Below are 24,294 nucleotides of genomic sequence, written 5' to 3'. Positions count from 1 at the left end.
AGTCCACTTCCACTTCCCATCCTTTCCTTATAAGAAAAAGAGTGGGAAGGGAAAGAGAACTAAATTAGGCCTCCGGGACGCACACTCATCAGATGAAACGCGGAATTGCTTCCACTTGACGGCTGTCTTCTGTGTGGTCGTGGTATTACACCGGGCGAGCTGGGCCGATTAGTGCGAAGATGTTAAAGCGGGCTCTACCACTGTTAATGTATGATAAAACAGCTAGATTTAATAAATCTAAATTGGAAATAATTCCACGAAACTTGATATCAAACGTAACGTGGTCTGTTCTCTATTTAGACATATGTTATTTTGATGTTCTCCACGCACCAATGGGTGGTAACGTTTCGAAGAAAATAGGACAGTCTAAAAGGAAACGAACGTTTAGACGTATACTAAAATACAGTTTGGTGTTCAGTTCTTTTTAACACTGTTCTATTTTGTAAACTTCGTACGGATAAAGATTATGAAAATAGCGGATGTATACGATTTATTTCTATTTAAAAATACTTCAAGGTTTGTCCACAGTAAGTAGCTGACCATTTTGGTTTAAATAGTCTGGGTTGAAAGGAATTGTAGAAAATTATCTGTCGCCATCGACTCCGTCTGCGGTGAACTAAACATCTTAATTAGTAGCCTATGTGATCTTCCAGACTATGTTCTACATCTGTCATTCATGCAACTGTTCTGGAGATACCTTCTTACAAACATAGATCCAAACATTGGCATTATAATATTAGTAAGATGCTAAAGTTTCTGTACGTGATCTTGAGATTTCAAATTGTACAATCTCACGGTTACCGTGACTTTAAAATATGAAGCCTTTAGAAACCGGGAATGCGATGCAGGTGTACGTTGCATTGAGCAAATAGCCCTTATACAAACAACTAACAAGGCAATGGAGACGTCACAGTATAAATATGTACAGTCAGATGCATAAATATGTATAGAAACTTGTATAGTCGGTTTCAAAAATACTTATGGAGGGAAGCATAGGGACTGATTCGTGCATACATATTTTTAAAACGAAAAGCGTATAAAAGTTTTTGTATTTATGTAGCTGACTGTACATACCTGTATAATCAGTCGAGTCAATATTCAAACTCAACAATTGGAAAGTACACGTGGCAACAAAAGTTATTACGAAATAAGCTTCACACCATCACTTTATAATAGTTTAAGTACACTTGCATGGAAAATTCATTAACATGAATTAGGATTTTCATTTCAAGTGGTCATCATCTAATACTGCATCGAAAATAGGACTTAAGGTGAAAGTTTAGATGTATAGATGTTTGTTAAAACGTGTCTCCAAAACGTCTGAACGGATCTTGATGAAATTTGCCACGGATGTAGAACATAGTCTGAGCTCCTAATTATTTTTTATTCATTCCGCGCGAACCGAGTCGCGGGCAACAGCTAGTAAGCTAATAAATAATAAGCAGTATAGAAAGATCGATATTAAAGTTCTCATCGCATTTCTTGTTCTCATTGCATATTGATGTAAATAACAAACTAACGTTATCGTTCATTCTGTGAGAAACTGAATCGATAGTTAACAAAGAAGCCTTTCATCTTAGTCAGCGCTAGAATATTTAACCAGATTCATAGACATCTTTGTTCGCATTTAAAAAAAATATTTGCATTTTTTTTAATTGAAGCTTTCATATGGAAATTAGAAAACGCAATCTTTGGAAACGGATATAGATTATGATAATCTTATCATTGATATAGTACATATTAATAAACTAGCTTTTTCCCGCGACTTCGTTTGAGCAGAATTTAATTTAAAGTGTGGAAAGTATCTCCAAATTCCAATAACATTTGTATGATTTTATTAAATACGTAAATCAAACGTATCTCAAGAGAACGGTACACATTTCCGCGACCACAAATAGGCTATGTATTCTTTCAGATTGTGGTCTACAATCCAAACTAAAATTCACCGAAATCGATGCTGCTGTTCTGGAGATACCTTCGAACAAATATCCACCCATACATATAGACATTCGCATTTATAATATTAGTAAGATTGGTATGCAAAATAGTGTGCAAATAACGGTTAAAGAAAACAAGACTGAACAGCTATTCGTAACTGACCTAAAAAGGGATGAGGTTCTTACCAAAAACAATTTTACGTCATATCCATAGATCCGATGGGATTTATAACAGTATTATATGGTTAAATACCCTTTCTTTCCAGCTTATCTTACTAATATTATAAATGCGAATGTTTAGATGGATGGATGGATGTTTGAAGGTATCTCAGGAACAGTTACATGGGTGTCGCTGAAATTTATCATAGATGTAGAACATAGGCTTCTTATTAAGTCTGTTTTTAATCCCTTGCGGACGGAGTCGCGGGTAATAGCTAGTATTATGATAAAAATAACACTTGACACATTTTAAGTTGGTAAGTGTAAAGTGGTTCGTTACAAGTGTTCGTTATTGTTAGATTACTAACAGCATGTCATAGAGAAGTGTCATTTATGACATTCGTTGCATATCGATAATCTATTGTCGATTCGTGACGCTCGTAATATCTATTGCTTGATGTTACAACACTTTTAAACTTTATAACTCACGCTCTATAAATATCTTTGACAACATATTGCAAGACGTTATTTGAATTCTTTATCGAATTTAAATAGAAAAAAAATTGTTTTAGGTGGTAATCGATAATTAAAAAAAAAAACTTTTATTTCATTAGTGTCACGTAATCGATATGTGTCATTTTAAGTATAATAATATTGTCAATATACATTACTTATAAAAACTAAACAGTTAAAAAACATACGTAGACAATTAAAAAAAAATTATAATTATTTGTTTATAATTACAAAAAGTTGTAATTAATTTTGTAGTTTTAGCGTCTAATTTAAATTTTTTTATTACTTACAATGACTACATAATTATACTTAAAAAGATAAAAAACACAGTTATCCGTTTTGCAGAGGAAATTACACAACAAAAACAATACCTAACCAACAACGTTTAAATGTCGAGCACTCACCTCGTAAAGAGACGTCATCTCGAACTTTTGTTTTGTTTTAGACTGAATGTTCACAAACATCACATTTCACCACGGATTTATTGGGTTCAATTTCCTTTTTGTCACACTATACCAGTTTATGATACTGCGATAAAAAAATCACGTCCTAAAAGGTCATATAGTCCGTTATTTAAAAAAAATAACGTTTTATTTAAACTACAAATTAGATAAAAGATATGAAATTGTTTTCACTTCATTAACAAAAACGGAACGTAAATTAAAAACGTCAATTAAAAAAATAATGTCAAAATTCCCGCCAAGCGCGTTGTATGTTTAAAAAAAAAATAAAAAGGCAAAGGTGTTTGGTTCGGACAGCCAGGGCTGGCGCGTGTGTCGCGCACCGTGCTCAGAACCGGCACTGAGCCGCGACGCGAACGCCTCAATGGGCGACTCAGCTGGCATGCTCAATGAAGCATTCGAGTTCGGAGGTCGCCGAACATCCTGACCCCATCGGTTCCGATATACGTTTCTCTATTACCCTATAAACCTACAATGTCTACTAAATCCAGTTTTGAGATATTCACATGACATATTTTATTTTTATACTTGTTTAAAAGATTTAAAAATAATAAAATAACTTTAATTTCAAGATTGACAACTGTAAATTTATTTTTTTGCAGAATAAAAATATTTCCACATGGCAATATGCAGATTAAAAATTGTCGGTACAAATTAAACTATGTAATTTGTTTTGCCTTCTGATAATTTTTTTTTTCATTTCAATTATTGTAGCACACAATTTTCATTTTAAAGTAATGTAAGAAGATAGATTGAAGCACCATTACATTGATAATAATATTATCTGAAATCAAAATAAGCATTTTGATTGAATTACCGCTTCGTAGAATTTGATTAAATAAAAAGTATTCTTCTGGGAATCAACGGCCAGCATTATATCTATGGTCTGAAATGTTTTTTTTATCACAAATGGAGTTCGTCGACAGTATCCATTCAACTTATTTGTCATAGAACCGGTCATACGCACAATACGCGAAGTAATTTTGCCTTTGCGGTATCGAATTGAGACAATTGATTTGATCAAATTGCGGAAGGCTAATTCAATTTTTGGTCGAATCGATTTCGATTCGTGGGATGCAACCAAAGAATTATTTGTAATAATTATGTACTTGTAATTGTAATAGGTAAAGGTAAATTGATTCGTACAAATTTTAAGAAAAGTTTTTTTTATATCATAAGGTGGCAAACGAGCGAGCGGCCACCTGAAATCGCTGAAATAGCGAAGTGACTGTTGCCCATAGACATACGCAATTGCGTATGCGTTGCCTACCTTTAATAGACGGAGGAGAGGATGCACAGAAAGAAAATATTTTCCCTTTCCATGCATCCTCTCATCCGGAAAGTCCACTTCCATTCTATCTTTTTCTTATAAGAAAAAGGGTGGGAAGGGCAAGAGGACTAATTTTGGCATCCGGGACGCACACTCATCAGACGAAACGCGGAATTGCTTCCACTTCACGCCTGTCTTCTGTGTGGTCGTGGTTTTTCACCGGGCGAGCCGGACCGATTCGTGCGAAGATGTTAAAGCGGGCTCTACCACTGTTAAAACTGTTTTTTTTTTATATAATAATATTTTATTGCATTTGTGAATATGAATACATGATGCCATAGCCCGCATACCATAAAACAAAAGACAACGACTTTGACAGTTGCATTCTGTTAAAGGTCAACAACACTGAGACGAGTGTAGAGTATAATTATCTATGATTTTGGGGAGGTACCGATCGCTTCGGAGGCGTTCCGTTATTGCAAAAGAAGCAGTTATGTTATACAGTTGCATACAACGACGTTACACTGAGTTACGCGTCGGTTGGCAACGCCATTGTTTTCAGTTCCCTGGCCGCTAGCGATATGGAGCTGGCGAATATTTTGCATAGCTTTCGCACGAACTTATATTTATAAGGAATATTCGCTTTCTAAAGCTTTAAATTGTAATGTCGATAAATTTTTATAAATTTATTTTTTTCTGTTACTTGTTTCAGATTATTTTGAGAATACCGTACCAGAATAACAACTATACATACATCTAGACAAGAAGATCGTAGTCATGTTAAATTCTAGGAATTATTCCCCCTTTCGAGCCAGAACTTGTATTTAGAATAATAATTCCCACGACAATCGATACATCAGCATGTGCGCGATAATAACTGTGGGATAAAGTACAAAGCGGGCCGCTTTACAAGTCGTGTTTCACAATCGTGCGAAACGCAACGATTATTCCGTACTATGGAGATTCCAATCTTGACCGATAGACTGTTAGAAACTATTTGTAACTATCTCTAAATAAGGTATTTGTAATTTTAGTTTCTTTGTTAACGAAATTCGTTAAGATTTTTTGGATGAGCCGCTTAGTTAATAATCAATCATCTCTTAAAAACACCAATAACTAGCTGTCGCCCACAACTTCGTACGCGCGGTTTTAAAAAAACCTTAATTAGTATCTTATGTTCTTCCAGACTATGTTCTACATCTGTGCCAAATTTCAGCGAGATCCCTCTAGCCGTTCTCAAGATATCTTCAAACATCTATCCATGTATACATTCATTTACAATATTAGTAAGATATAACTCTACTTTTATAGATGGTCTGTTTAATCTTCTAGTATCTATAATACTTCTATTTTACTTTAAATAAAGAAGAAAAAAAAAACATCGCGTGAACCGCCTGTGACACGCTAAAAAAAACAACATGGCGCCATAGAGACGATTCTAAAGTCACCCGCTTAGAAAAAACAATGTTTTATCTATAGATATTCATTAGTTAAAGTATGCGGCTAACATGATTAGGAAAAAACATTGTTATCGACATCAGAAAATTAAAAAAGTTGGGAGTTGATATTTTTTTTAGGTTAAGGATGCCGAACTTTAGCACAAAAACTAGAATACGACCATTTAGTGTACCTTAAATATTGATTAAAACAAAAGTTATTCCTTTTTTCTGAAGACAAAAACATCCCTTTGTAAGAAGCCAGCTGCAAATTTTTCAATTTTATTACTTTAGCTATAAACTTTACTAAAATGGAAGAGATGTCCCATGTTGTTGGTCACAACATGAAAGTATAAAATACACGTATTAAAAAGCACCTGTGTTTTTGTCATTCATGTTTTTAAAAAAAATTAAAAATCCAACACTCGCTGCAAGAGGATACAACAATAATGTTTTTCATTACGCCATATTTGGATAAAAAGGCCAGTACTTTCTCGAGGATCACATCTTTGGCAGAAAAAAAACTTGTCTTTCACACGTGCACAACGCGGGGCTTCGCGACGGCCGAATTCGCGCTAATCCGGTTCTTGTGACAACTTTCTACAGATTCCCGCCTTTGGGCATCCTTAGATGTGCTAATGGACTTTATTGCTGGTCAATAGCTGATAATGCTCGTCTTCCATTGATTTGAATCGCACGCGAATCGTGTGAGTAAAAGGTTTTTTATTTATAAATTAAACATTTAGTCGTTTTCTCCGTTGGACATTTCTTAAGCACTTATTGGAGTTTCAAATATAACAAATCAGATATAAGTAGTTTTTACCTCAGTCCTTTTGATCTCAAGTGAAAATTAGACCAAATAATATCCTTGTAATGTGAAATTAAGACTTAGCTAAAAAGGGTTCTATTCGCATACAAATATTATATCTTTTTTTATCACAAAATTGTATCTTCTTGATTTACAACTTTTTATGCACCGTTGAAAGTTGGAATAGAGAGGTCATAAATTTCAATCAACTTTTATAGCGATATAAATATTGCGATATTTACGAGCAATTATAAGTTCTAGACTGTTATCGGTTTATGTCAGTTTCCTTAGCTGAGAAACGTGTATTAGAGCTTATTGTTATCTCAATTTTATTAAGGAGAAATGAGAGAGATGGCAATACGTTTATATGTTCTTCGGTAGAAACTGTAAGGATGTAAGTGCGACGCGTCACCGTTGATGTATAGACCATGTATCGATGTCGAAATGTAAAAATTCGTGACTTCTTGTCACGACGTCACATGACAGCGAACGAGATGTAACTGGCGACATGATCCTTTTAGAAGGCAATATTGGAAGCTAATCGCGAATAAAAACATGTGTTTTTTTCTTAAAATTAATTACATCTACATTATTTTTCTGGAGACCTTGACAAATGATGCACCAGTTTTTTTAGAAAACACGAATATTTTTAGTTGTAGCAAAGGGTGGTATTAAATAACGGAAAGGAGGGAAACCCGGATATATAAATAACCTTTTGTCTCTACAATTTGAGACACTGGTAGGTCAAATTTTGTCTCTACAATTTGAGATACAGGTATGTCAAATCAATATGTATTATGTAAGCATCTCAGAATAATAACTTTTCGAAATGACCAGCCAATAGCTGACTTAATAAGTACTATCGAACACTAGAAAACATAAGTAGTGTTGTAAAAATCGATATTTAATCGATAACATCGAGGTTATTAGATTCGCCATTAGTATAAAATCGAGCGAGCGATACATCGAACAAATGGCTTAAGATTATACAGGCGAGCGCATTTATTGCGAGATAATACTTTATAAACAAATAGAACGAGTTAACTCTTTTGCCGTGCGGTAGGAATGTAGGTTTCTTATTTCTATTTAAACTTAAACTTGTGTGGAAACAAATAGCCTCGTTTGCTCCGACACATTAATTATTCTTATCGAAGCTTTTACGTATAATTGTGTTGTAACATAAATTTAATCGTGTTTTTGAAAGCATTTATTTCTTAACGGTAGGAGATGATGCATTTTATAGCACGTTCCAGCATATCTTATGCTTCTAGACCACGTCTAATTGTAATAAATCGTTTAGAATCACTTATGTGGTTGTTATAGTTACATTACGTTTGCACCAAATATTACTTTTTCTTAGTTTTAGTTATTAGTTAATAGAAGAGCATAGAAGTAACTGCTAAAGTTTAAAATTATAAGCTTTTTGTTAAGTTTGTCGTACGGATTTTCCACAATCGCCGTTTGTCTTTATATGTATATTTTTTTGTGTTATATATCTGTTGAATTAGCATCAGTATCAAAAGTCCCACCCACGGAATACGTGTTTCACTAAACAGCTTTATTTAACCGTTTACATGACGTAATCCAAAAATATTTAATTGTATTGCTGCCTTGTAAAGGGAGGCTTCTATGGCGCGTAATTCTAAATGGGCGTGTAAAGATTCGCACAATCGACAGATGAAGCAGTAAATCCATGTCGGACCCGCTGAGTGTCGGTATCTTCGTTATTTGTCGGTCCGGACATTCTCCTACAAAATACTCTAATTATAATCCTCAGTAGCCAAACTACAGAAAATAATTTATGCGGCCGTGTCAACTCGTTACTTATAGTAACAAGTCGTGGATTACAATTTTTCGCGTTGTATCGTCTATTGGCACAAATTTGTAATGTCTTTGTGTACTCTGTGGTCATCCAATCACGTACAGTGGAAGCCGACTTTAAGCTTGTGTTTGATGACACTTATCGCACGTAGGTGTATTTCCGGCTTCGCATTTAATGGTCTCTAGATTTTCACGCTTGACCTGACATCTTTGGTGACATTTTTTATGTCTCCATGATCTTATTTAAGTATGACATTAATCAGAGTGTAACTTACATTAGCTACCACGTGTTTTTATGTCGGAATAGATAATGCTGAATTAAACAAGTTTTACAGAAAACCTTTAGAGCTTTTTAATTTTGTTGATTTGAATTCTCTTAATTTAATATATACTACTAGTTCACAGTAGCACAAATTTAAGTGAATTATTTTTTGTACATAAAATTACTAAAAATGGAACGTCATATAATAGAATTTATCATTATCATCAGCTCACTATACGTACCCACCGAGGGGCTCGGAGCCTACCCTGAATTAAGGGTGACTAGGCCATAGTCAACCACGCTGGCCAAAGTGCGGGTTGGTTGACTTCACATATATCTTCGAATTTCTTGTCAGATATGTGCATCACGATGTTTTCCTTCACCGTAAGAACGTCACATAAATGTACATATGTAAATCGGAAATCGAAAAACACATTGGTACATGACGGGATTCAAACATAGGACCTGCATATTGCAAGTCAAGTGCTTGACCCCTGAGCCACCGACGCTCTTATAAATATAATAGAATGTTGATTGGAAAATTACTACACAAAATAAAATCGCATCTATACCATATTACACAATTTGAAAGGCGTGATTATCATATTTAATCTGTGCTAAAACTTTTAAATGAAATTCAATAAACAAAAACAACTAAAACCGGAACTAAACAACGTAATAACTTTCTTTACTACTTTACATTATGTCGGAGTACAGAAAATCGTCTGTCAAAAATATTTTGTTCAACCACAAAATGAATAATGGACCATTGTGGAGGCACAAAAGTGTTGCCATCATTGTGGGAGCGGAATAATGGCGGGTCGCCAGTGTTGCCAACAGAAAGAAACTCTTTTGAAGCTCTATGGAATCTGAATAGGCGGCTAATGGGCAGCGATCTTTATTAGATCGACATCTATGGAGCAATTTTTCATTTGTTCACAGTTTTGAAGATTCATTTTTTTCTCTTGACCTGACCTCGGAAGATGTTTTGTAACATAGTGTATGATTTATAATGTGTTGTGAAGACTTACTTTAAATATTATAATATTTATAAACGTTTTTAAGCGACTTATAGTGGATTTCTGAGACCGAAATCACCACTTAAAACCTTTACTATAGACAAATCTATTATGTTATGCAATTCGTATTGAGTAACATACATAAATTATTCATTTGTTTAAAAGATTTAATTCCATCCTACATTGATGTAAAGAATAAAAACCGTGCGATGTAAATTAAAGAATGATGCGTGGGATGGGATTATAATGTGTGAAATCCTAAGAAGATATTAAAGATGTAGCCTTCGATAAATTGAGTCTCAGTCAAGCTTCGAAAGTTTTGAGGGTAGTTAATTATAACAAATGCGTGTCGTATGCCACGCGCCGCCGTGTAAGGACAAGTCGTTACATAAATTCTGAATTACCTTAAATGGCGTACTATAGAGTAACCACACGACTTTGTTTATGTCGGATATATGTTAAAGAACCAAATAAACAAACAAACGCCAAACGTAAAACATTGGTGAATGATGTTAAAAAAATACATTTAGGAAATCCTAGTGTGCTTTTTCAATGATCAAAGTCTACAATTATTTACATGTCATGTTACCATTAGTTTCCATTGTAGAAACATGGTAGCGTATTCCACCAACGTCTTAATACAACTTAACGTACACACTATATTAAATTCATAAAATGATAGGTACACAAAACTCTATAAATCCTTGTCACCGTAACAACGGATATTGTTTTTAATATCCCACGCAGTAACGGGCTGGCAACAGTACGAGTTGTAGGGCACGCTCCCGGTGTGTCCCGGGCTTTGTTGACCGTTACTCGGCCGACGAACTGTCCGGGACAGGGACACACCGGGTATGTATAGTCGTGACTACAAATGACAACTCTTTGTGGTAACAAGTCAATACTTGAACGCTTCGGTGTGGCTTTGCTTTGCGCATTCCTATTTAATAAATACATTCTGTTTTATAAATGCATTAACTGTGTGTTTCTGAGACCTAAACCTCTCTCTATAAATATATCGTCATCCCTGTCATTATCATTAATAAAACAGAGATAACAATATGTTTTAAATGGAGATTTTGGTCTCAGAAACCCACGGTAAAAACAGTATATTATCTAACTATACTTAACCATAACCAAATAATTAAAAAATCATAACAAAATTGGAACTTTGGAAAGACGTAGGTCTTATGGTTAAACTAAAAAAAAAATTAAATTATGACAGTAACTAATATGAAATTTTGAATATTAATTTTAAATCTAAAACAGTGTAACATCAACACTTTTAGGTATAGATAAAGTAATAAGATATCTGTTCCGCGTAACGACCTTGCTAGGTTATTACATGAATAACACGCCAACATTCAATTCCCGTCAGATTTAGCACGGACCACTACCATATCAAAAACAAAATGGATCCGACACGGATCGGAACGAAGTAACATAGTGTCTACACGATATGTTTTGGGGTGCAACGTGCAATGGGGTCAATGACCAAAGATTTTACAAGGTCATTCCATCTTCAGATATTTGGTTAAACAAATAGAAAGGAAATCTGAAAGCTAAACACTTTTTAAAAGGAACCTTTTTCTTAACAAAAATTGATTGTTTAAATATTTATTCCTGGTAATGTACTTACTAAGTGAACGTTTTAAAGATGAGGGCGTCTCATTAAATGAACGCAGACGACCCCAAAAAAAACAGAACTTGATATGTACTGCCAACTTTGAGTATTCAGATTCATATAACATGACAGGAAGAAATGAAAGATAGAAGTCGCCATTTATTCCTTAATGAAAAGGATGAGAAGAGTCCGACAAACACAAAGTTGGCACTGTTAATCAAATTATAATTCCATTAGAAAACCATAAACAAGGAATAAAAGAAATAAAAGCATTCAATGCCAAAATTCCTGTGGGAACTTGTAAGAAATAGTTAAAAGACGAAGTATTTTACAGCGTGAAATGCACCGTTTTGTTCATCGTTGTTCAAGCGATCCCAGACCGCACCGCCGAGTTTGTTCTGGGAAAGGAATACTAATTTATATCTTCTCGTTAAACGTAAACAAATAAACGCGTACGTGACGCGCTTATTAACATCACAGACAATAACTATAATGCAAGTAAATTGCGCCTTGGTCGTAAGCTTTGGAAGCCATTGGATTTACAATAGAAGACAAATAATAAAACATCAAAACCTTAAACCTTTTCAACCAAAAATATAATAAATATACAGCAAATAACGAAATAAGAAGTCGGCGATAAAAAACAAAATAACACTATGAACGAAACCGTCCTTTTCATAAATATTTTATTTACATTAAGCTCCAGCTATATTTTAAAACTCTTCCTAATCACTCAATCTAAAGAAAGGAAACTTCTCTTTAAATTTTAAAACGAAACATCCTGTAAGGTAAATAATTAATAGAATCGTCAATAGCATAATGGTTAAGTACGTATTTCCGATCACGTGGTCGAGAGTTCGAATCCTGATATTCGATGATTGTCGTAAACCATATCCCAGCACAAACCTAGAGCTAAGTTTTTTTTATTTTTTATAACAGAAGGGGGCAAACGAGCAGCGGGAACACCGAGGTGTTCAACGACGCCCATGGACATCAGCAATACCAGAGGAACCGCAGATGCGTTGCCGGCCTTTAGTTGGAATGGTACAAGAAATATAAGTGAATTAAGGGAAATCTGCTAATTTAAAAAAAATAAAATGACAATCACGATAACCTACACAACTTATGACGTTACAAAACATTACATAGTTCTAGTTATCTAATCAGAGTGAAAACAACAGTGTAAGCTTGAGGGTAGAAAGTAAATTAGTCGCTACAATGATTATTTAGTTAATTATTTTCTAACATCCGCATTGACTCGAATATATCAAGTAGCTGAATTCATTTGTATGTCACTAACAAATCAAATTCAACTTCCATTTGATTAATGTGGCCAACAGGCCAAGATATATTTCGTACAAGATACACTACATATAATAAAACACTGTAAATCTTTCCATGGTATACGAGAATGAAGAATTTTAAAGATGACGTACACAGCAGAAATCTTATAAAAGTAATGAATTCTAAAAATAATTGAATTAAAAAATTGGACTCAAAAAGCAAATGCACGATGCATGATTATTATATTTCTTTTCTTTCTAAAACTTGTTACACGTAATAAAACTACAGGAGAGCAATAACAAGTAATTATTCCAACATAGTTAAACTATGATATTCAATTATATAGAGCCAGCGTCCATTGTTACCTCAATAATAATTGATGATGAGCCAACAAAGACAATAGAGTCGAGTAAAGTGGATAATGCCAAGTTATGCGATCCTGGTACATACTAGTTGACTGCCAATATTGTAGTTATAAAATTCTTCCCTTGACATCGTTTTCATTAAGTAATAGAATTTTGCATAAAAACAATTCACTTTTCTTTCGTCTTTAGAACTGTTCATGAGATAGCAAAAAGCTTTCATGTTGTTTTCATCATCAGACTGTTGTATTTTATTTGATAAATACAAGTCCGAATTTTAAGTAAAAGCTACAAGAATTTGGTCTACAACTTGCAAAGTATATTGTTCTATAGATGTACTTTCGCTGTACGTAGTCGGTACACTATGCAAGTGACCTTCATCTGCGCTCCACAGCCGCCGGCGCCTGCTTTCTCGTCTGATCGATCGATAATACGGCAAGGTGCTATTGTTCAGTGGATAACAACAAAATGTGCATTTGTTCTCTATGATGGATTTATTCTCTATGGTACTATTCAAAAGCATTCTGTAGTCGTTTAGTTTTAAGATTTCACATTTTTATGAGAACAACGTACGTACGTACGTAATACATACTCATTTTGAATCTGTGTTAGCTGAGTGTTACCTTGGGCGATCCCAATGATATTTTTTGCCTACTGAATCCATAGAATCGGCCTAAAACCAACAGTAACAGTGGTAGAGCCTGCTTTAACATCTTCGCACGAATTGGCCCGGCTCGCCCGGTGAAATACCACGACCACACCGAAGACAGAAGTGGAAGCAATTCCGCGTATCATCTGATGAGTGTGCGTCCCGGTTGCCTAAATTAGTCCTCTTTCCCTTCCCACCCTTTTTCTCATCAGGAAAGAATGGGAAGTGGAAGTGGACTTTCCGGATGAGAGGATGCATGGAAAGGGAAAACTTTCTGTGCATCCTCTTCAGCAATATTAGGTGGCCGCTCGCTCGTTTGCCACCTTATGATATAAAAAAAATACCTTACCTTATGGTTTATGGGTAACAATCATGTAGATTTCGCATCTAAAAAGTTCTGTACTAAAGAAGTTCATTATTAGAATAGACAATAGTATTATGTCACAACGAACTCCAAATAATTAGAGCAATATTTGGAATCACCAAGCCTATACAATCGTTCTTTTCATAATGCTCTATACTTCTTTAAACACTTTCGTTCGAACGCAATCCTTTCGGACAGACATCATGTTCATTATTATTTGTAATACAAACTTTCACTGCCACTCGATTGACGTCTCCCGTCTCCGAATTATGTTTAAACTCTCAAAAGCGTAAGGTCGAAAATCGTGTGACAGCTGATTTAAAACATTAATTTTTCAAATCTAGTATAACAGCGAAAGTATTGTTTGCGATACACAACAAGCTCGTTGTGTATTCGTTAATATCTAGTCACTTAAATGTCGACCCAGTAATGTTTTTCGGTCCAAAGGTCAACTAGTCGATCGAATTTCATTGTGCAACACTAGTACTAGCATTATGTAGTTGTCAAATTTTCCTGGTTATTACACTAACAGTAGTCAATTCCATGAATATTGAATGGCATTCGGTGTATTGTGTTGACCGTAATTACGTCCTTTTTTCGAACTATTAAACGTTTTTACTAGACATTAATCTGTTGGGCAATAATACCAACTTAATCACAATAATAATTGTACTATTAAGGGTCGTCGCTCCATTTTTAGAAAGCCTATGTGAGTCTACAAAACCGCTACTCGAAAGCCTTTCATTAAATATTCAATCTTTATTAATTACAGCACAAAACAAACTTGAAGTCGCAGGACTCGCGTTAATGACTGTCAATTTAAAAACTGACATCATAATTATGCTAATGAACCACCGAGACGGATAAATCATTAAAAAATAAAACTTCGGACCGCTAAAGAGGCATCGGGCGTCGTATAAAAGTGTTGTAAGTGATCGGACAAGGTTCGGAGCGAGGCGATATTTTACGTTTTGTGTGTTAAGTGTGAGCCGATGTGTGCCAGCAGGTTCGTGCGTCTGTCTGGCACACTTCGCCATCGCCGCCACGCGTCTGCAGCTTTTATAGTACAACATCGATACGAATTATAACTCAGGACTGTCTCTAGAAAAGAAAAAAATAGTGACTTAAGAAAACAGGATTCTCTATTATCAAAATACTTGAAATCCTATTTGTGATTTACAGTAGTTCCACATAGAAATTTAGTAACAAGTTGTAGGAGCACAGTACCCACACTCTAAATAGATCTTACTAATATAATAAATGCGAATGTGTGTATGGATAGATGTTTGTTTGAAGGTATCTCCAGAACGGCTGAACGGATCCCGCTGACATTTGGCATATATGTAGAACATAGTCTGCAAGAACACATAGGCTACTAATTAAGTTTTTTTTTATCCGCGCGGACGGAGAGCGCGGGCGACAGCAGACAACAGCAATTTTGATTAGAAATTGCAATTTATGAATAAATCCTTTGTATATAACATCATGGTCACCATAAGCTTCGAGTGTATCGTTTAACATTTTATTCGTGTTCCAATCGCATTGCAAGAAAGTCGTGCGCCCCGATATTCTTCCTGGATTTTATGCGTGTACATTTACATAGCTGACTACTGGTTCTCAGCTGTCGTAGTAATGGGGGTGACGTTGTTATTCCAGTTGACAGCAGCTTGTTTGTAACGGTCCCACAATTCTATAACCCCACACATCTATTGTTCAAAACGTGTTTTACTAATAAAAGTATCAAAAGGTTGAGAGGAATTATGTTTCTCTAGTATGGAGATACTGTTATATTTTGGCATTGTCTTTCTGTAACATACAGTGCAATCAACGTTCCTCTACTGTCTACTCCCGTACTGATTTCGTCAGGGATTTTTTCTTTCATCCTCTTGCTTTCTTTACCTTTTTGTCTCTTATTATCAGATGTTGCAGCGATTATTTCTCCTTATCCTTTCATCCGAAGGGTCAGGAGTAATAAGCCATCGTGTCTTAATTGATTTCCTTCTACACATATCGTCTTTCGCAGATTCCATACTTTCTCTAAAAGATTAAATACTCGGATAGACCGTTATATCGTTCTTGTATTAAGAAGAAAATCATAAAATACTTATTTTATTTCACGTAAAATGGTAGCTAAAATTATTTTATGTCAATTTACTATTAATTAATGTTATTATTACTAAGTACATCTATATAATTATAAAGTGGTTTCAGGTAAATTTAATAAACATTTTAATAGTTAATTTATCATTCATGTATGTTATTAAATTTTATATGATATTATTATGAACCTACTTCAGCTGACTGCCGCCGTCTAAGGACAAGTCTCTAGTTTTTAATCAAATAAAATGTATTTAAAACTTCAGCTTTATGAGCAATTATACATAGGCATTAGGAACAATTACGATCAAGTTTTAGAAAAAAAAAGGTCGACAACAATTACAATGAAAATCGTTGGAATGAAATGCTTAGATTGGATCGACTAAAAGAATTAAAAAATATTGTATAAAACCAATTCTTGATCTAAACTGATATAAAAACGGCTAAACACTCACGTATATTCGTCCGGTGGCGGCACCGACTAGTGGTACTGGTATTAATACCAGTACCACTCATCCTAATGAAGGGTCCCGATGGGCTCGAAACTAGTCGGTGCCGCCACCGGACGAATATACGTGAGTGTTTAGCCGTTTTTATATCAGTTTAGTATAATGTCTCACGAAAGTTTGAATAATTTAATTCTTGATCTGTTCGATGAAATAATCAAAGATAATTAATGCAATATTTTAGATATGAAAATGCATCACAACATTAACTGTTAACGACGATAGTTGACGTTTGCTGATGTCCGTCGTCAAGGCGAGAAAGTCTCCTCGCACCAGGGAATGACAAAAGTATTACATACCGTTAGCGAATCTAAGAGATTAATACAAAATATACAGTTAGCCGATACATGAATCGAACGTCGAATATTACGCGGCCTTTCGAACTGTTTACTACATGCTTTAACAAATTCATTAGGTTTCCTTACATTGAAAAGTTATGTTAGGGTTGTCAATATCAATTCTTTGATCTGAAGACTGACGCCATAAAAACAATCAGTGACTCCACCTTGCTTTCTTGATCCTTCATCAGCTCAATATACGTCCTCATCGGATCGGGCTCGGATCCTACCCTAAGTTAGGAGTGATTAGACCATAGTCAACCACGCTGACCCAATACGGATTGATTGATTTCACACATATCTTTAAATTTCTTCGCAGATATGTACAGGTTGCATCACGATGTTTTGCTTCGTCGTCAGAACGTCGGATAACGTACTTATGTAAATCGAAAAACACATACGTACATGGCCGGATTCGAACCCAGGACCTACAGATTACAAGTCAAGTGCTTGATTCTTAGATGGCTAAAAAATTAATACCCAGTGACCAGAAGACGTCACTATTAAACTCTTAGCTGAAGAGTTGACAGCCCTATTCAGTGTATGACCTAAATTAACCTTTGTGAAAGGTGTATTCATATCTTTTGGACCACCCTGCTTAATTACTAAAATTGTGAGCTTGTTTACTATGAGGTAAATGATCATTTGGTATCAGATGACCAAGAGAACGCCGCTCACAAAAACTCCGCGACATTAAATTAGTCACAGTATAATCAAACATAAATTATGTTTAACTTTTTTTAACTTACTAACCGTGGGTTTCTGAGACCATCTTTACATAAAACATATCTCCCTCGCTGTCAATCTCTGACAAAATAGAGATAACAATATTTTCGAACAGAGACTTCGGTCTCAGAAACTCACGGTATGTATTGTATTATGCCATATATTTCATTTGTTGTATAACAATGAGTTTCCACTGACGTGCTTGTTAAGGAACATTCTATTTATAAAACAACACATCACAAATGTTGCCTACACACGTATTTAACTGAACAGGCCGACTGTAAGTGTTTAGCGGGCTTTATTTCATTGACGTTTTATTTCTTGTCTTTACTTTTTGCATACGTCGTGTAATGATAGTGTATTACATAATTGTGTTCATAAGAGGAAAGCGATATTATGTCAATCCTAAAATTGCTAAGCAAAGTTGGATTAAGGTAATAGTGCTTATGCAAAACAGGAAGAATAACAAAGTTATTATTGATAATTTTCTTACATCGTTTTACAACACATATCTTTTTTTTTGTATAAAATATTAGCAGATTTTTTGTGAATTTACTAATATTTCTTTTACCATTCCAACAAAGCTCTAGACTTGTGCTAGGATATGGTTTACAATAGTCGAATGGCGGGATTCGAACCCCCGACCTCGTGATCGGAAATCGGTATCCTTTTTTTTATATCATAAGGCGGCAAACGAACGAGCGGCCACCTGAAATCTGCTGAAATAGCGAAGTGACCGTTGCGCATAGACATATGCAATTGCATATGCGTTGCCTACCTTTAATCGACGCAGGAGGACTACCTTTAATCGATTTCCATGCATCCTCTCATGCGGAAAGTCCACTTCCACTTCCCATCCCTTCCTTATAAGAAAAAGGGTAGGTAGGGAAAGAGGACTAAATTAGGCCACCGGGACACCCTTCCTCCTTATCCTTAACCATTAGGCTATTGACGTTTAATGACAATTTTTGTGTCTATAATATTATGATCAAGTTTTGAAAAGTTGGCAATACCTTAATTAACATCAATTTGATTTAAACATTGTAAATATCACACTAAAATTTTATTAACAAAATAATATTAAAAATTAAATGTTTTTAAGTTATGTCCCTTTACATTACTGTCAATGAACTCATGTGTCAGGCCAATTAAAAATAAAACTGCCGTAATTGATACCCAATAAAAATATAAGTCGATTAAAAAAATTAAATACAATCTTTGCATTTAATTAAGCTTTAAAATTTTATATCGAGTCATAACGCCCTCAATGGCTTTAATACAATTAATACGAAAATAAAATAAAAAATTAGGTCAATCTGCCCTAAAGTTGTACAACTCGTTTGTAATTGATCCTACCGTTTTGTATAATAAATACAGTTTATTTTTAGTTGATTTTACATTATTTTATAAATATATATCTCTTAAATAACTGTTCAATTTTATTTAAATATATAAAAGCAATTTAATATTGATAAAATGTTATAACTCTAAGTTTAGTTTCGTTTAGTTTATCAAGAATAAATTGAAAATTTAAATATTAACCTTTCTACTTATTTATTTGCTGTCGCCTGCGACTTCGTCCGCGCGGAATTAAAAAAAAAAACTTAATTAGTAACTTATATGTTCTTCCAGACTATGTTCTACATCTACCAAACAAACATCCAACCATCCGTCTAAATATTGGCATTTATTATATTAGTAATATATGGAAGCAATTAGGAACTAAAAATAAAACTTTTTGACAGACAAAATCATAAAACATAACTATATTTGGTAATAAAATGTAATATTTATTAATAATAATTAAATATTTAACTGTTAATTAAAAGATAGATTAACGAACGTGTTAATTTGTTAGCATGACAGACGTTTAAGGATGCTTACGTTGGTTGGTTTCTCATGTAATCGGCATTTAGCAAAGCCAACTGTATAATATATTAGCATAATTAATACCGTGAAATCTCATCTGCGGACCTTAACTATCTGGCAGGGCTACCAACTTTACACAAACACTAGTATTTTTATACATTATTCGTTAGAATCTTTTGGCGCGATTGGCGCGCTTTCGTTACCAAGTCAATTGTCAGATTGATTAGTGAGGGGACATAAACGTTGACATTTTAATAAGCCTAGTGTTGCGCCTTGTATGTTTAACAATCTGTGTAAAAGTATTTTTTTTAATACGAAAAGATTGATTAGTGGACAATTCATAAAGATGGTTGGTCATTTAGCCCTAATACCGTAGGTAAAGGAGACACCTGCGAACAGAGAGTTTTTGTAAAGTTTTTTTGTTCAGTGGAAGCCCATGGCTTATGCTTTTTGCTACATATAGGGTATTATATAACATTATTCTCGACGAACATAATATGATTTAAATATTGTGGGATACTAGAAAAAGGTTTTCATCGCTTAATTACTTTATCTTTGATATCTGTAACCCTGTGGAACGTAATCGTTCCTTGGGGTCATGATGTGTGTGGTCGTACGCTAACTAGTAACTTTACGGCATAACACCACATGATATTAATCTGTAAATCTATCCACCTTACCTCAGCGTTCCATAGCTTAGAGACCGTTATCTTTTACGTCCACTCTGACCCTTATTTTACTTTAGATTAATTCGTCGAAGATCCTAGATAACGTTAGATGTTAAATATCTTGCGAACGTTTTTATCAAGGACATTGAATAACTCAATGTTGCTAGTCTAAAGAAATAATTACAAAAATAATTCACATAAGTGGGCGCACTTGCATAATTTCAAATACGTAAGGAACATCTTTGTAAACATTCTAACGGCGTTCATTGAGTGGGCAAGCAGATAGGTGGGATAGCATAGATAACACGCTCCAGCAAGACGTATAAACCTCGCCTAATGACAGGTCGGCTCCCGCGCGATATTAAATGGCGGATAGCGGGCAACACCGAGACCCGTGGGCGTTAGTGACGCGTTAATTTAATGCTTGAATGGATGATGAGTTTTATGTTTATTAAATAGATATTACTTATATAAATTTTACAATATGTGTGGTGACAAATTAAAATGAAACTTTATTTTGACTATTTATGCTAGTTGGCTCTATACTGATGATACCTTTGCCTTCTTAATGATTTTGCTTTTTGATTATGTGAACGGTTCAGAAATGTAATTCCTAATTAATAAGTTTTTTATTTAATTATTTTCTGTTAATTATAATAATCTAACTGTTTTGTAAAATGAAATATTTATTCTATAACTCAGTTTGCGTGATTTTTTTTCGTCATCATCAGCTCACTATACGTCCCCACCGAGGGGCTCGGAGCCTACCCTAAGTTAAGGGTGATTAGACCAAAGTCAACCACGCTGGCCAAGTGCGGGTTGGTTGACTTCACACATATCTTTGAATTACTTCTCAGATATGTACAGGTTGCATCACGATGTTTTCCTTCACCGTAAGAACGTCGGATAATTGTACATATGTAAATCGGAAATCGAAAAACACATTGGTAAATGGCGGGATTCGATCCCAGGACCTGCAGATTGCAAGTCAAGTGCTTGAGCATTGAGCCACCGACGCTCGGGATTTTTTTTTACTTTTATAAAATTTTCCGTTCCAATTGATTAATTAATTCAATACAAAAATTAAAACTTCCGAAATTCATTTCTTGACAATTAATTAGATACGGCTTTAAATTACGGCGTTATCCTCTTAATTTGAACATTGCGTAGGCGAAATTAGTAGGCCACGGTATAAATAATGGAATTTAGGCCGATACTTCTATAATATGTGTATCTTTGATGGGCGGAAGATCTGTCATAAAAGATGTTATAGGAGTGGCTTTGCCCACGCAACAACCCGTGGTAGACAATTCTCAAGTGAAACCGGCTCAAACGTAACACTAATTTAACAAGAGATATTTTGTAATAAAATATTAGTAGATTTTTGTAAATTTACTAAAATTTCTTGTACCATTCAAACTAAGCTCTATTCTTGTGCTAGAACATGGTTAACGACAACAGTCGAATGGCGGGATTCGAATCTCCGACCTCGCTTTGACATTGACATTGCGTTTACACTTAAAATACTTGTACCGACAATATAATTTCCTTAAAGAGTTTCGACATTAAAAACCTACCTAACCTAACTTAAATAGATTTACGAAAATAATCTCAAGACATTCCTTTAAAAAAATCCAATCTTTGATATTTAAATTTATTAAACATCCTTTAAAATACCAATTTTTTAAACAAGTTGTATATTTTCTAATAGTGAGGCTAGTTATAAAGTTCTTGTATGAGGAGTAGAATATTAATACGTCCGGTGTTATTACAGAAAAAGTTCAAAGCGACTAGATACAGCGTGTTTCTTGTTGCTCGTAAACATCCTGTAGCTCGGCAGACTTGCTCCTTTTATAATGTTATAATATAAAGGCAAATAAGCATAATCTTGCTCAAGGGAGGTCAAGCGTGCGCTGCCCTGTATTGTTTTCTGTCGTAACTCGGGACTTTGCCCCATCATCTTGAGCTTTTGCCGTTTTTAAATTGCCCATAGACAATGTCTATGATGTAAAATTGTCGCTACGAGTGTTGGAAGCTTTATATGGCAACACTTCTTTGTGACTTTCGTTGTTACATGTTGGTTTTTATTGCATACGTTTATGTAAAAATTTTACCACAACCGATTTACTTTTATTTTGCATAAAGTATAAAAATATACACAAGGTTTATGAAGCAAAAAAAAAGATTAATATGAAAAATTTTGCGTTTAATGTTGCGGAACGAATTATGATAGTAGAGTAAAAAAATTGGACGTTTAATTATCTTTATAACAACTTATTTTAATCTACATTAAATTGCTGAGAACCGTTACGCGCCAAAAGTAATGTCAAAAGTGACAACCGCGCGAAAAAACCTGTCACTCGAAAATCTGTGTAACAAAAGTTTATAACTATAAATATCAGGTAAATTAGTGGAGCGTAAAAGGTCAAATCAGTATATTGCAAAAAAAAAGGTTTTAATGTAACAGGTTTTTAAGGAAAACTGACGAATATCGGTCACAACTGCACAAAGACCGTTAGCTTTGATCCCTTATTAGCATCAGGGCCAGCAGAAATCGTCGATTGGCTCGTATTGACTGGGGCCTTGAATAATGTATTAAGTTTAATATTAAAGTCGACGAGACAATAGTAAATATCCGGGTTTGCGGCGCCTGTCGCTATCTTTGAAGGGTTATTTGAATTTTACATAATGGAATCATTTATTCAACATTGTTTCGATTTAATTAGATCCGTACAACCATATTCGGATTTAGATGTAACACACCTATGTATACAATTATCGGTCGAAAAAGCGGATATAAGCTAGGTGAAGGTTCGAAGACAGGCGTGAAGTGGAAGCTATTCCGTGTTTCGTCTGATGAATGTGCGTCTCGGAGGCTTAATTTAGTCCTCTTTCCCTTCCCACCCTTTATCTTAAGGAAAGGATGGGAAGTGGAAGTGGACTTTCCGAATGAGAGGATGCATGGGAAGGTAAGATATTTTCTTTCTGTGCATCCTCTTCTCTGTCGATTAAAGGAAGGCAACGCGTATGTAATTGCGTATGTCTATGGGCAACGGTCACTTTGCTATTTCAGCGATTTTGGGTGGCCGCCCGCTCGTTTGCCACCTTATAATATAAAAAAGGTACTAAACACATTTGAATTAAAAATAATAATCTTACTAAGATTATAAATGCGTATGTTTAGATGGATGGATGTTAGTACGTATCTACAGGACGGCAGCGTGGATCTAGCTGAAATTTGGCATAGACGTAGAACATATTCTGGAAGAACACATAGGCTACTAATTAAGTTTTTTTAATTTCACGCGGACAGAGTCGCATGCGACAGCTAGTTGAAATATAATTTTGACACTCACTTAATCTATTACAATTCAGTTTTAATTTCGGAATCATTTCAGTTGTCTTACATTTTATGCAATAAAACATAGTTCGCAGAGCCTTAACAAGCTGATAAATAGCACAAGATAAGTGTAAAGAAGAGTTGGATGCGTGAATTACAAAAGGGTAGCTCAACACAATGCCTTAAGTGGTAAAGGCATCTAGTTGTCATTGTTTATGCGCCTGTGGGATCCGTCTCTAATGGTGGCTTAGCAACGCCGGAGTTAACAAATCGAGCAATTTATGAGCATAAGAAGATTGTGCGACCAGTAATCTGCTTCTATTAGGTTGACCATAAACAATGGATTTGTTTGGACTATTTTATTGGTTGCCAGTGTATAATTTGATTGCAAATGTTTTGGTATTATGCAACAATTTTTGAATGCATTTTTTCACTTATACGTTCGTAAAATAGTTTTAATAGTAGATATTAAATCATTATTAATTAATTTACAAATTCATGTACCACAAAACATTTCACTTTTAATGTATTTAGAAACTGTACAGATGATTTAACGTAAAATTTCTATTTTCTGTATATCATTAATAGTTAATAATATATCCGAAGACTGTTATCCGTGTGGTCACCCTAACCAGTTTCGCCCGCGGCGCGGCGCTACGCTAGCCGCATAAATTGCTCTGATTTGCGATACCTTAGAGTCACATAGGGCTGCCAACAAATACCTCAAGACATGCAAAGAAAAAAAATGATAAGCAGTAATTTGCGGTATCTAATAGTTTTC

General features: G+C 34.7%; 1 protein-coding gene across 2 annotated transcripts in view; it reads right to left on the bottom strand.

The window, feature by feature from the left end:
• The window catches only part of LOC106122274 (leucine zipper putative tumor suppressor 2 homolog), a 79,197-nt gene that overhangs the window by 42,365 nt on the left and 12,538 nt on the right, over positions 1-24,294 (bottom strand). The window contains exon 1 of one of the 2 annotated variants that reach the window (XM_013318205.1): positions 3,014-3,257. The exons of the other annotated variant lie outside the window; for it this stretch is intronic. Within the exon in view, the coding sequence (XP_013173659.1) occupies positions 3,014-3,073 (60 nt within the window). The 5' untranslated portion in view covers positions 3,074-3,257. Of the gene's footprint in view, positions 1-3,013; positions 3,258-24,294 lie in introns of those variants that run through there. 2 annotated transcript variants of the gene reach the window in all.

Source organism: Papilio xuthus, unplaced genomic scaffold (genome assembly GCF_000836235.2).
Source record: "Papilio xuthus unplaced genomic scaffold, Pxut_1.1 DF826933.1, whole genome shotgun sequence".
Taxonomy (NCBI): Eukaryota; Metazoa; Arthropoda; class Insecta; order Lepidoptera; family Papilionidae; genus Papilio; species Papilio xuthus.
This window is presented reverse-complemented; position numbering and strand designations above follow the sequence as displayed.